Raw genomic sequence first — 15,338 nt, 5'->3', positions numbered from 1 at the left:
GATTCTTAGATTTTTTTAAAGTCTTGAATTATATCCATAATTTGTTTTATTATTTTTGAGAAAAGTTTGTTAAAACGTGTTTATAATATCCATTAAATGACAAAAGAGCAACTGTGGCAAAATAAGGTTTAAAATTCTTTGCGCTAGAAAAATTGCTTTCAAATACCTTTTAGTATGTAAGTTGTATAAAAACCACTATTTGGCTTCCCTGGTGGCGCAGTGGTTAAGAGTCCTCCTGCCGATGCAGGGGACACGGGCTCGTGACCCGATCCAGGAGGATCCCACATTCCGCGGAGCGGCTGGACCCGTGAGCCATGGCCGCTGAGCCTGCGCTCTGCAACGGGAGAGGCCACAACAGTGAGAGGCCCGCGTACCGCAAAAAAAAAAAAAAAACCACTATTTTTTTTCTAGAGACTGACTAAAATCTTTAGTATATAATCAATGAGGGAAATAAATTTATAAAGACTTCAGAAACACATCAGCTCACAAAAATAGGTAAGACTTTCCTGCTCTCAAAAACAGGATGTTTTATTATGATCGTAATAGATTATCTGGTTTTTTCCCATAAATTTAATGCATCAATTGTTGGTGGTCTGAAATATTCCTTTATGAAAGTCAGTATGTGAAAGAAGACTCAATTTTTCTATTAGTTAACTAACATGGCATCTAGCCTGCCCTAATATAGACACTTTCTTTTAGTGATTTTTCTGTATGAACAGAAATAGAGAAGCCCTATGTTTCCCCAAGATGGAAGTCATTTGCTGTTTTTCTCTCTATTTCATAAGTGAAACTTTTATTTGCTCACGGCTCCTCCTAGATGAGTTATAATCTATATTCACCGTGTCTTGTAATTTGTCCAAACGTTCTCACAAGTTTCTCTGAGTATTTTATGACTACTTTATAAAAAGCAAAACTTCTAAGTTTCACATACCAGCAGGAAGTAATCCTTTTAATTCTACCTAAATTAACACCTCTGGATCTACAGTGATCGGAGCTCCCTTTAACTGTGATACTGACACATAGAATACACCCAAACCTTTTCAGGAAAACCATGGGTTTATGGTTCTCCCTGTGGATGAGGGAAAATAACAGATTAAATGGAAAGATTAAATTGTGCAGTCTATCAGGGCTCATTGATCTTTTGTTCTTTTGGTCTTCTTTTCTGATGAAAATTGATGTTTATTTTTCACATATAATGAATTAAAGCAGTATGGAATTTACCTTAAAAGGGACAAAACTGGGCAGGAACTGGCACCTCTGGATGACCCTGAAACGCAGCTTGTAAGATTCATTTTCTATGAGCATCTGCAGCCCTGGCAACCACTGGCAGTGCTGAGCAGAAATGAAGGAACTGAAGAATCCTGATAGCCATCCCCCAAATAGCAAGGAGAATGATAGATTATATTGTATTTTTCCATGAAAGGTAAGGGGCCAGATTAACAAGAGGATTTATAACAAGATCTAGCTCATATTTTTGGTACAAGTATTGTCCCATTTCACAGGTGAGGAAACAGAGTGCCAGAGGTCACACAAATTAAACTAATAAGTCTTCATTGTACTTACAGTACTACCTGACAGTATATAATTTTTCTTATCTACTTTTTGCATGTCTTCTCCACCAGAATAAGACTTTCATAAAGACAAAGGCTTGGTTTTGTTTACTCCCGTACCTCTGGAGCTTAGAACAGTACCTGGGACAGATAAAGTGCTCAATTAATGTCTGTTAATGTTAAAAATGAAATAAACTGAAATCATCATCCGGTCCATTCCACTGCTTCAAGGGGAGGACATTACAGCTGACACCGGTTTGGATCACCATTCTGTCATTCCAGAAGTCACTAAGTTCTTTCCAGTGATTTGCTGTTTATAACAATCTCATCAAATATATTGTATCAAGTCAACAATAAATTCAAAATAACATTACAATATGCCCACAAATGTTTAGAGTCCCTTTAAAAATATTTTATACTTCTAAATACTAACACCGTTTTCATATGTCTCCATTTTTAATGACAAAGTTACTCATAGCTATTTGACACGATGTCTTCTAAATTTACAGGAATTTAGCTTATGACGAAAAGATTGAAAGGGCATATACGCACATCCACATTTTAGAATCTGAAATTTCATTTAGCGACACTTTATTGAACAGAAATCCATTTGTCCTCAGAAATCAACAGACTTGAATAATCTAGACATTAAATGAAACATGAATACTATGGGTTTAAGAATATAAAAAAGTGACCTATTTTGTAAAATTTCTAAGTCCATTAAAAAGTGCATATAATGAATAAATTTATCAAAGAACATATTGTTAGGATTCAATCATAAAAAAAATTCATGAAAAAAAATTCAGTAAAAGATAACATGAATTACAGTATCTTCCATGTACTGTGCATACTTGAGCTTGAATCCCTTATTTCTGAAGTGATGCTAAACACATTCTTGAAGATTGGCAAAAAATGTTGCCACAGAGGCAAATGGCTTCTACTGTACAGACTGTCAAGGATAGAAATACAAGAAAATCCTGCCTTGTTTCTGAGCAAGAGCCATTTAATGTCTTCTCTATAGAAGAAGGTTTTCCAAACTATCCATTAACACTGATTGCAATATATTTATGTAACTGACAAGAAACATGATCATTGCTGAGTACCAATGTACATACTATACATCACAAAGTCACTAAAGACTGGTTGTCTCCTGAAAACACTTTCAAACATCTATCCTTATTTTTCAAGTTATAGTTCCTTCTTCAGTACCACCTGTCAATCCTTTATTTTCAGTGTGTTCTTAATAGAAGTCCTGGTAGGAAATTATAAAACTGGAGGATTGAATTATTACAATGTAAGGAAAGGCACAAAAGTGTAGTGGGGGGAAAGGAATAGCATAGGTTTAGCAAGACCAAAAGGATAAACTGCAGAGGATAAAAATCAGAAACTTGTCACACCAAGAATCAATATCTAAGATATTCGGTTACTAAAATTATGGGTATGTCCAAATTGTAAAAAAAATAATATGGGGATAGTTAAGGACAAAAAAAAATGTGATTGTAAAGTTCAGAAAATGATACCTGCAAGTAAAGTACAGAGAAGGGAGAAAGTTGGAAAGCCAGTTAGACTATATGAGTTTGATCAATTCCTGTCGTGTGGTGTCAGGACTATAAGAAATATGTAAAGATATCAAATATAAAACTCATTTGATATAAGACTTCTGTTAAGAGGGCTCATGGACTAAGTAGTTGTAACATATAGATTTCTAGATCATGGGAAGCTCTTAAAAACACCAAAAAACTTCCTTATTTATAATTGTTTCAGAGAAAGGGTGATCATTATCTCTTTCCTTCTTCCTGCTTTTTCCCTCTCCTTTCCAGTAAAAGTAAGTATATAGGTATATTCTCTTGATCTGTCTTCCATAGTGGAAGAACTATGGTCTTTTAACTTCCTGCAATTTTTAAAAATTGGAATTAACTAGGATAATCAACAAAGAACAATTTACTATGGTTTTGAGCTCAAAATGACTTTTCATCTGAGGTATCTTGTAGTCTCTCTAGGTGTAAATATAAGCCATGAATATATAGACACAACATCTAATGATCTTAGGGTGACCTCCAAAGATAAAGCTCAAAAGTTATGTAAAATTTGGGCCCTGGAGTAGAGACCAGATTTGGGAGAAAGGGGAAGAGAATTCTCGGCTCATGATAAATTCCCACTTTGATGATGTTTTAAAAAAATATTTCTTATTAAGAAAAAAAGGACTCTCCTTAAATGTATACTACTGGCTAATACATAACTTGTTGAAACAACTTAAGATATTCATGCAGTCTTTTTGGATTTGCTACTAAATTCCAGTCACTATTCAAGGCACTGGTAATACAACAGTAAACAAGACAGACACAAATATCTGCCTGTGTGGAGTTCATATTCCATTAGGGGACAATGCAAAGTGAACAAAATAAATAAGCTTTATGCTGTATTAGAAGGTGATAAAAGCTATGGAGAAGAAATAGAGCAGAAAAAAATACGTGAAGAAACACAGGGCCATGTGATTTTAAATAGGGAAATCCAGAGAGTTCTAAGAAGGTGTCATTTGAGCAAAGATCTGAAGGAGATGAGGGAATAAGCTACGGGGATATCTGGGGGAAAGAGGCAGAAGGAACACAGAGTAAAAGTTCTGAGGTGGAGGAATGCTTGGCTATTTCCTGGGAGTGCAAGGATGACCGTTTAGCAAGACAATTAAAGAGTAGATGAAAGCTTAAGAGATGATCTAAGAAAAGTCAAGGTCAGGGGTGAGAGGGTATAGTGTCTAGAACTTTAGAAGCAAGAAATTACTTAACAATTACATTTGCATCGTACAGGTAAAGATGCCAGCCTAATCAGAAAATATGCTCTTCTGCTATACTGGTGCTTACAAACCTCGTATCACTCCTCCTCAAACATCGTTATAAGGACTGTGGTTTTTACTCTTGCAGAGAGTTTTGAGAGGAATGAAATCATCTGAGCTCACTCACATGTTGTGCTATAAATTGATTCTAGGGGGCAAGGGCAGAGCAAGGACACTAGTTTTCAGATTATTAAACTATTCCAGGTAGAAAATGAAATCTTGGAGCAAGGTACTGATGATGAAGGATAGAGAAGTGGTCAGAGTGTGGATACTATACTTTGAAAAGGAGCTAAAAGTATGAGCTAGCAGATTGGATGTGGTTTTGAGATCAAGAGAGGAGGGATAGAATGACTATAAAGTTTTAAGCCCTAGAAACTAGAAGGTTAGGGTTGACTCTTAGTGAGATGGTAAGGTTATAAAGAGGAAACAGGTTCAGGATAGAGAAGTTTGGTTTTGTAAATGTTAAATGTGAGATGTCCGTTAAACATCCAAATAAAATGTTTAGATATATGAATTCAACAGAAAGGATATTACCAGTCTTCCCCACGAATCCCAGGTACAAAGAACATTTAATAATTTTCTAGCAATAAAGTCTTATTATATATGTTTTTAAATTTTTAGGAAGGATTTATAAATCAGGATGCAAATATTTCAGTCCTATGCAACTGAGTGAGTTGTGTTTATATGGGTATAACGTAGCATTTTTTTCTTAAAAGAGAACTAAGCATTTAAGGTTTCCAACTGATACTTTTATGCTTTCAGTTAGAAAAAAGGGAATAAGACCATATTTTATTTTTAGAGAAAAGTGATACTTAGAGATAAGCGTTTTGGTGGTGCTGCTGTGTGCAGACAGACTACATACCAGAGCCCTGCCCATCATGTCCCCATGGCCTCTGTTCTTGGGCTAAGAATGTTTAACTCTTGATATCAGAAAGTCTTGACATTTTGAAATCATTTTCTGTATTTAGAATTAGTAATACAGTTTAATGCACTTTTAAGTGACAAGGAGTGCAGACCATATCTCTGGCTTTTTGTGTATTGTCTGGTTGCCCTTGTTTTATTCCTACTCAGGATGCTTCTGCAGTAGCTGCTAGAAACGTGCGCTCCTCCTGACAGAGCTTTAGAAAGAGGCGGCAATAACGAGACTTGATAACCTCAAAAGCTGTGCACAGGAAAATCATCTGCGTTTGAGCTAAAGAAAGTCATGAAATCAATTATAGAGGATTCTAGTTAGGTGTCTCTTGCCCCTCCATAGATGGTTTTTCATCCACAGGTAAGATAAACGAGGAAAACTCGCAGAAGATACAAATGTGTGTTTATTAAGTAAGCATTTTTTTCAAGTCAGAATGAATTTTTTTAAAATTTTACTTAATTATTTTTATAGAATTTAAATCAATGTTTTTTATAATTCAAATTTCTGAATTTAGTTCCTTGTCTAATCCAATAACATTACATGAAAATATGAAAATGTTAGTTATTTTACTTATTGATCATTCCCATTGCTCCATGCAACTTAAAAGTTAACTTACTTCTTCATTCAAGCTCTCCTTTGAAGTCTTGTCTAGAAGTTATAGACTATTGAAAATGTAATTTTAATGAAATGAATTGTGTTTTTCCCTTTAGCCCCAAACATACAAGTATCAGAAAATTTCAGGTGTCCTAACCAAAATAGCTAACTACAATTTCCCTCAAAATAAAGTTCCTGTTGCCCATTTTTAGATGACATTTTAGAAATCTCCATTTCACAGATGCAAAGATCCGTACTACAAAATTCAACATCTACTATATGCAAAATAAAGGCTTTTTTAAAGCAAAAATGTATATTTATTCAAAATTACATTATACCATTTTTAATATTGTATTGGAATAAACAATTCCCTCAAAAGGTCAAAGGTAGTTGAGCCAAATAGTAAACAGTGTGCTCAGTATTCTTATAATTACCTCTTGGACATCTTATTTAATCTGTTTTGAAAACAAACACTACTTAGTTTGGGGAGTTTTATTTATCTTTTACACAAATATGAAAACTGAAAAACTGAATTAAGAACAAGACAGAGCTTTGAACCTCTGTTATATATAACCAATTATAATGCATTGCAATTTTTTAATATGGTTTAGGGTTTGTTCACTTCTTATCTAGGTCCCTCTCATTCACCACAAGAACTAAGTTTGACAGAATAAATGCATTGCTATCATTAAGGAAAAAAATATTTGCATGAAATTTGAAACTAAGTCAAATACTGACTGACCAAATACCTTCTGAATTGTAACAATGTCCACTATTTACTATAAAAGTACATTTATTGTATTTAAGACCTATGCTTATTTGTTTTCTAATTTTTTTTTTATTTCAACAGTATCATTTGCACTCCTTTAAAAAAAATAGTACAACTTGAGTGTCTCAGTCCAGTGCATTGCTATTTCACGTTTTTATCCTATCCTACAGTATATCCTACAGTATAGGGGAATAAATTCCCACGCTCAGTGCAGAATAGGTTCCATAGTGTTATGGCCATGTGCCGGGCTAATCTATGGATATTTACTAAATAAAAACTTCAATTCATGAAAAAAATGATATGCTTTAAGCAATTAAAGCGATATAATAATGTTTCAAAGCCAAGCCTCCTTATGTATTTATTATTTTCTCCCTTTCAAATAGTAATAGTGCTAACTAGTTCCAAGAGCATATTGGAAAACATTTTTTTCAACTAAAACAAAACAAAATCCTTTTCACTACTAAAGATAATTACACACACACTGGATATTTAGCCAGTCCTCCACGTTTGTTCCAATATATTTTAGGTAATCTGCTGATTCTTACACGATCTAACAGCCTCATAAATTTAAAATGTATCACTATTTCTTAGGCTATATAGCTATATAGCACATATAAAATGGAACATTTGCCTATTAGCCGATTGATGCAAAAAATGTAAATACCATATCTGAAAGTTCACACATCGTGCCAGAGCTCTGCTCCTTTTATTTTGTGTTGAAAGTCATTCTGAAATGTCCTCATAACTGGTGGCAATTTTTCAAGTAATTATTAATAAACACACACCAAATAAGAAGCAAAAGAAATTATTAACCAACCAAACCAGCTAGACGCTTAGATAAAATAACATAAGATTGTATAAACTTTCAGCAGGTTTTCTTGATATAACTTCTTTAAAGGACCATAAGCATGTCCATACGCTTTTGGGTTATTTGTAGATGAAAAGGAAGTCTGTTCCTGAAGACACACTGCCATAGCTCTAAAAGTTTCTTTTTGTGAAGAGTAGTAAACATGTTTCTTGATGTTTCAAACAATTCTGCATTATCTTGATGCATCAGAGGGACCTCTGTTCCCTCAGAAATATTACAGAAACGTCAAATGTTTAATTTAACAATGTGACCTAGTTAATATTAAAGAGAACCCAGCTGCTTGGCTTTCTTGCTTATGAATGTATGAATTTTCAGTACTGTAAAGTAAACAAGCATTTTATATGAAAACACTTAAGGAATGTCTCTGCCTACACTTATGCAAACTATTAATGAAATAAAAGTAATCATGCATGCACTTCAAAAACTTGCTTGCAACACTCAATTTAATATTTGTATATTGTTTTAGCATAGTGCCATGTTTGTCAGTAACATGTTGAAGTTACTGTATTGAACTTACACAATAAAGACAATACTATACGAGAATACTCAAAGCAAGACCTCAAATATCCTTCTTCAAATTATAGCTATATTTCACCCTTATAATATAATAGATGCATGTATTTACTTTTTGGAAGAGAGAACAAATAGAATCCATATTCTAGTATCACTGCTTTATTCCATTTTTAAAGAGGCACTTCTTCATATTTCTTAGAATATATTTTTATGATAATCTCTTCCTTGTAAAATATCAGTCAAAAATGTGTGCAAATATCATGGACAACATAAGGAAGTTACTTATTTTTAAACCAGCTTTGGAAGCAGCTGCCCCTGAAACACTGGAGAAAAGAAATGATACAAGAAATAGAAGGTTAGGCAGGCTAAGTGAGGGAAGTAAATGAATTATGGGCCTATTCCAAATCAAACGTGGTAATTCTTTGATGTCTACAAATTTTAAGTAACAAGATAACTGAAAAAGAAAAGCATAGCTCTCAAAATAGAGAGGCAAATCATTAGAGCAAACAGTCTAGTGTTCGTGTGTATGTGTGAGTGGGGATGTACTATCTCAATGAAATCGAAAGCATATAAGGGTGCTTATTTACTATGTATGTAACAGTAGACATAGCAACGTAACACAGAAAATCACATGAGGAAAAAGAAAATTCCTAAACAGTGTTAGTTAGCTGGTGCTGAGGGGAAAATTCATAAAGTTGATCAAATGTTCTCTAAGCAGCTTCAAAAACATTACTGGAATTTTTTTCCAGACTGAAAAGACATAGGCAGACCGAACTAGATACAGCAATTTCAAAACACATCATTGTTGTAATTTGTTCATTCATTTAAAAATATTTTACACAATCCAGCCAACTCTCAATTGCTCATTTGAAAAAGAGCCGTCAAGCAGCAATGCCAATGCAGTTTCCAAATGTGGGGTAGGGAGAGAGTGTGAATGATACTTATAAGTGGGTAGGTATACACATAAAATATGCCTTCCAAGTTATTTCTGTATATGACACTAGCTTATGACAGGGGGAAAAAAAAGCTGGCTATGCTGGTTGACATCTGAAGCTGGTAGAATTCTGAAAATTGGCAATAAATGGTGCATATCAAATGAAACTCATGAAAATGCAAGGTTGACTGGCCTCCTGTACTTACTTTCTTTCCATTTTATTCCATCATATTGTCTAACACTTGCTTGTATAGTATATAAAGCCCAATGCTAAAAAATGTATGTCAAGTTGGCAAAAACGTAAGAACAACATTGGTTAGGTTCTTAGATTAAGAGTTGCTGTGGCTTTTTATTCCAATGCATTCCAATCTCTGTAATATTTATGGGTGGAGCAGAGGACCGACAGTCATTATTCTTCTGCATTTGATTGGAGGTCAGCATTTTTAAGGTATCTTGCATTCATATTTTTAATGTATATTTATGTATTTTTACAAATACTAGACAGTCCATTGGTGACACTGCAGAATTGTGTACTGATCTTGATTTTAAGATTCTTAGCTATAGAATTAGAACTTGACTTTTTAAAGCTTTTGACTAAGAAGTATATGAAGGCTGCTACATGCCTTTATTTCTGTTGGTTTCCAAAAGTTCCTTGAGATATTTTTCTTTCAAAAGAATACTTTAATGTTAAATCCTCAGTCTCAAAAATTACCACTCTGAAAAGGTGGTAAAAATCTTGCTTTTTCACACTAGAATTTGAAATTTAAAGTTAAATTTTTAAAATGTGCTATCATTGCAGAATTTTTATGAAGTGAAAACTTTAACATAAGGATTCCAAATCTAGATTTATACTATAATATAGTATCTCAGATGCCCTCAGAAGATTTCATTATCTCTCCTGGATGCAATATGCTCTTAAAATCTTTTCTGAGAAGAAAACGTGAACTTACTGGATCATTAGGAAAATTAACTTGAAATTGGGGAAAACAATATTACTCTCCATCACCTGATACTGCCTACTGCCTTTGTTGATACCTGTTGTTTTTTTGAAGACAAAATATATTGCACTAAAATGGCAGAGTCAAGATTGCATTACAAATTAAATTGAATTCCCTTAAATAAGTTCACTGAAAGTCTGTTTTACTATACCTCATTTTCATTAACTTTAATGGAAGCGGTTTTCCAGAGTTAGCATTGCATACAGTAATCTATTACGTCTCTAAGACCATTGAATATGTGTGATTTACTTTGTAAGCCTGTCACATTGAGGATTTATTAGAGCTCAGTAAAAATATATACGTGTGTGAGAATATATATATTTTTTCAACCAGTGCACAAGAATTAGAAATTAGCCCCTTATTGGTACTTGGCAACTTTTATGTTCAAAATTAGCTGTCAAATACTATTCATGTATGAGTTCTCTTTCTCTTGATCAAAGAGTTTTGGGGGAAAAAGTTTCTTAAAGTACATCAGACAGGGATAAAATGGGGTCTGGAATAAAGGACACATTGTGAAGACAGCAGTTTAAAAAGAATCCACTCTCTTTCAGAATTCCACATCTTAATTTGGGGAACATATTTTTTTCACAAGACTCCAGGAATTAAACAACATAGAAGAGTTCAAGTGTTGAGTTTACCAGGTCATTTGCCATTCCTTGTCTCCCAAATGCAAGGCCAGTGATAGTCACCAGGGTACATTTTCTGTGAACTGAAAATCACTAGACAGTTAATACATTTATCATAATAATTTCCTAGAATCATCTAGTTCCCTGTGCCCATTAAATGTACATTTGAGTACGACAGTTTCAGAGAAAAACAATGAAACAATCACTATGATAGCTGAAATATGGCTTCATAGGAAACAGGGCTACATTTAATTAGCTTTAATTGCTTATGTGTCTTTTCTGTTCTTGTTATAGTTCATATCACTGGCATAGACTCATAAGCCAATCTTCCAATTTAAGTTACTACCAAAATTTACAAACTTGACGTGAAGAGTACATTGTATTTACAAAGAACTTGGCACTTACAGAATAAATTATTGACCTTTTAAAAAAAATTCAGACCAGGGCACCCATGGTTCAGGCAAACGGGAAAGCCTGATGTCTTATATATTATGCTACATTAACGTGAATAAATAAATTTCCAGCTGGTAATTCCTCCACAGCGCTGGCCCTGGTGCTGAAAACAAGTACCTTCCATTTCTAATCCATGGGGAGGGTAGAGAAGTTATCAGTCCAGAGAGAGCAAAGGTTGCATGTTTTCTTCCTCATTTTTATCCATGCGTTTTAACACTGTAGGATCCACAACTGATTGGGATCTAGAAACGATAAAGCCAATGTCAGTGCGTTACTGCCAAACAATCACCTTCTGTTCTCTGTCTTTTCTCCTTTATTACTTCTCTCATGGATGCGGATTAACTTTTTCTACAACAAGAGACTTATGAACTGAGAATGCTGCACATTTAAAGAGATACATTTATGGTGATGTTTTGCATCAAAGGAAACAATCCCCTCTGGCCTCTGAATAGAAAAATGCACAGCAGAGGATTCTAAATACATAATAATAGGCTTAAGTTCTCTTCTTTACAGTCAAGCAAGAGACTTTTCTTTGAGTCTGAGAATTTCTAGTACAGGACTGATGCATTCCAAGAGATCACCAAATGGGGGAATTATTACAGTGAACTTATTGTTATAAGAAAAGAAGTAGAAATAAAAGGAGCCTTGATTCCTGTCTGAAAGGGCTCTATGAAACGACTTCAACAGGAATGTGCATTTTTAACCATCTTTTTTTATATTTAATGAGAACTTTAGGGAAAAAATCAATATTTCAATATGAGTTTTGTTCAATTTTCCACTAGGGCATCTGAATAAAATCAATCTTACTCTTGAAAACTTTAAGAAAAGTAGAAATCCCTCTTGTTTAGTCAGGAGCACTTTATGATTAGGAAAGCAAATAATGTGAAAACCCCTTGCACATGCCTTTGATAGCAGGCGGGAATTATATCTCAGTTCCTCACTAGGAAACAACATAAAACTGGGAAGGAGGAAAGTCAATGAAAAGTTCTACTGTGGTGGCAGGAAGCTGTCATCTTAATGGCTATGGCATTAAAGAAGCAGCTGCCCTTTTAAATTCTCCTCCATAATGAATTTTTCCCCTGCTGCTGCATTCCAACCATTTGGCTATTGCTGTGGCAATATGCCTCTTCACAGACCTCATTAATTTTCAAAAAGAAAGACTATAAGCTAAAATACAACCACACATGCTAATGAAGAAGAACAGCAATGGAACTAATTATCAAAGCAAAAATAATTACAGAATTAACTGATAAATTGACTCCTTCATTTAAATAAACTTAAATTCATTTCTAAAGAGAGAATGAAAAGGAAGGTGAGAACTTTAAAATAAGGAGGTTTATTTCCTAAGTCACTTTCACTATTTTACCTCAATAATAGGTATTAGATGCATATGTCAGAATGGAGACTGGCTGCAGTTGAATGTGGGGTGTGTGTGTGTGTGTGTGTGTCTGTGGGTGTGCAGGAGAGAGAAAGAGACAGAGAGAGAGGGAAGGAGAAGGAGAAATGATAATTTATCTTAGAAAAAAGTACATGAATAAAATACATTTTAACACAATTGACAATTGCACAAAGCACTTAATAATTAGACTTGTAACATTGTTTTTCTTAGACTCAACTGAAATAATTGGTTTCCCAAGATGAATCCATGCTAAAATATACAGGGGTTCATTTAATGTCCTGCACTAGAGGGTTACTTGACAACGAGTACCCACTAGACTATAAATTCCATGAGCAGGGACTTTATCAGTTTCTCTCCTTGCTGTGAACACAATGCATGTCACAGAGTCTGTTACACAGTAGGATTTCGATTAACTTTTATCCAATAAATAGTTTCCATACTGATAGAAGATGGCTATCAAGCATTCAAAGCGAAGAGTGATGAAGATAAAGCAATTTATCCTGTGGAGAAAGAAATTCTTAACAAAAACATTTATTTTAAAATTCTCACAAAGTTAAATACATAAATGTTGAGGCATATCCTAATAATATATTCAAGTACACACCAAAGCTCTTCAGACAGCACAGAGTCTACAATATAATCATTTGCCATAATGTTCTATTAAAACACACATCATACAAATACACATACACATGCACACACATCTTTTAAAACCTTACGTTCCTTGACTACTTTTACTATCAAATGTAAAATAGATAGCTAGTGGGCAGCAGCCGCATAGCACAGGGAGATCAGCTTGGTGCTTTGTGACCACACTAGAGGGGTGGGATGGGGAGGGTGGGAGGGAGGGAGACGCAAGAGGGAAGAGATATGGGGACATATGTATATGCATAACTGATTCACTTTGTTATAAAGCAGAAACTAACACACCATTGTAAAGCAATTATACTCCAATAAAGATGTTAAAAAAATTTTTTAAATAAAAAAATATTAGAGGATATGGCAATTTTAATAAAATAGTTTAAATTACAGTGCACTATCCAGCCTGGGATTAAGTTCCTAGTTTGCTTTTTTTAAAAACGTCTTTATTGGAGTATAATTGCTTTACAATGGTGTGTTAGTTTCTGCTTTAAAACAAAGTGAATCAGCTATATGCATACATATACCCCCATATCCCCTCCCTCTTGCGTCTCCCTCCCATCCTCCCTATCCTACCCCTCTAGGTGGTCACAAAGCACCGAGCTGATCTCCCTGTGCTATGTGGCTGCTGCCCACTAGCTATCTATTTTATGTTTGGTAGTGTGTATATGTCCTAGTTTGCTTTTATCATGCACTACAGATGTCAGAATTGTTGGATGATGAATGCTGCTGGCTCAATACGCAGAATGATTCCTCAATAAAACAAGCCAGGCAGAAACAATTTCTGATTAAGATTTTTTTGATATTTAATTGCCCCAAGTGTACTGTTGTTTTAGTCTAGATTTTCTTTTGTGCTCTCTTATACAAAAAAACAGGGTTATTTGTGCAGGATCATAACTGTTAATAAATTGGTCTGTTTCAACTGCAATAGAGGAAGTTACCTAACATTAACTCACAGTACATCTTAGCAGTCTCCAGCCTCTACTGTCTTTCAATGAATAACTTTTTTTCCTCATGAAAACCTATAGTTTAACTTTAATTATCCAGGTATCATTTATTCATTTATTATGTATCTACAATATTGTGCTATACCTTAGTGTTTAAGAGACTAGATTTTAGACAGAAATGGATTCCAATTCCACCTTCTGCTATTTATTAGTTCTGTGACCAAGGGAAGGCTATTTAAACTTCCTAAGATTTTGTTCCCTTATCTGTAAAATGGAGAAAATAATACCTACATCATACAGATGTATTGAGGATCAAGTGCAATAATGCATGCATAACCCCCGGCATTAATTCCGGCAGATAGCATATGGTAGTGGTTAAGGAAATAACTTAGAGAACACTATTACCTGTGTTCCAGCATTAGTATTGTAGCTTTGGAGCTATGTGAAATGCAGAAGTTACTTACCTTCTCTGTATCTGGGTCTCCTCATCAATAAGATGGGTATAGTATTACCTTATTAGTTGTTTAGAAAAGCAAAGGAGTTGATGTATACAAAGCATTAGGTAGGGTTTGGCACGTAGTAACAATAGGTGTTGAATATTATTTAATAAAATGGAAGTGCATATTACCATTAACAACATTAGTGTTGATGCTCACTGCAACTGTTGTGTGCCAGACACTATCCTGGGTCCTAGAGGCATAAGGTAAAAGACATTCCCCGAGTTCAAGGAACCCATTCTCTAGTGAAGTTTGTATTCTTTCACATGATTATACTATCTCTCCACAAATTTACACGGAGGAACATAATCTTCTAGCTATACACGTAGCTAAATTCACCCAAAGGAACAGTTATCTACAACTCTTTGGTGAAGGAATGATTTTTCCCCTCTCAATCTAAGAATGATATAAAACTGGAAAAGGAGATGGAGGAAGGGTGGAACCTAGAAACAATTTTCTCCCGTCCTTGATGGGGAACTACCATCCCCTGCCAGAGAGAAGATAAAAATAAAGTGAAACAACTTTCTTGATCTCATTCTTCAGGAGTTTTCAAAGAGAACCATATAAGCTTCATATGATACAAAAGCTACACCAGACAAAGGATGTCTGGAATTCCAATCAGCCCATGTCAGAAGCAAGAAACTCAGGGTTGGGGAGGTCATCGTGCTGTAAGCCAAGTCTTCAGGGGACAAAATGTCCTAATTAATTGGAGAAGAAAATCAGGATCCAAAAAGACTTCAAAATGTGGATCGCCTGAACCAAATCTAACAAGATGATGTCAATTAAAATAATGTGCTTGGAGGAAAAA

The 15,338-nt window shown here is 34.5% G+C and overlaps 1 protein-coding gene across 1 annotated transcript in view; it reads right to left on the bottom strand.

The window, feature by feature from the left end:
- Positions 1 to 7,343: 7,343 nt before the first annotated feature.
- Positions 7,344 to 15,338, bottom strand: part of CLVS2 (clavesin 2) — a 69,307-nt gene continuing 61,312 nt past the window's right edge. The window contains exon 6 of the mRNA XM_060283862.2: positions 7,344 to 11,290. Within this exon, the coding sequence (XP_060139845.1) occupies positions 11,203 to 11,290 (88 nt within the window). The 3' untranslated portion in view covers positions 7,344 to 11,202. The remainder of the gene's footprint in view (positions 11,291 to 15,338) is intronic.

Source organism: Globicephala melas, chromosome 14, assembly GCF_963455315.2.
Source record: "Globicephala melas chromosome 14, mGloMel1.2, whole genome shotgun sequence".
NCBI classification, from domain to species: Eukaryota; Metazoa; Chordata; class Mammalia; order Artiodactyla; family Delphinidae; genus Globicephala; species Globicephala melas.
The sequence above is the reverse complement of the archived record's forward strand: the minus strand, read 5'-3'. Positions and strand labels throughout refer to the sequence as shown.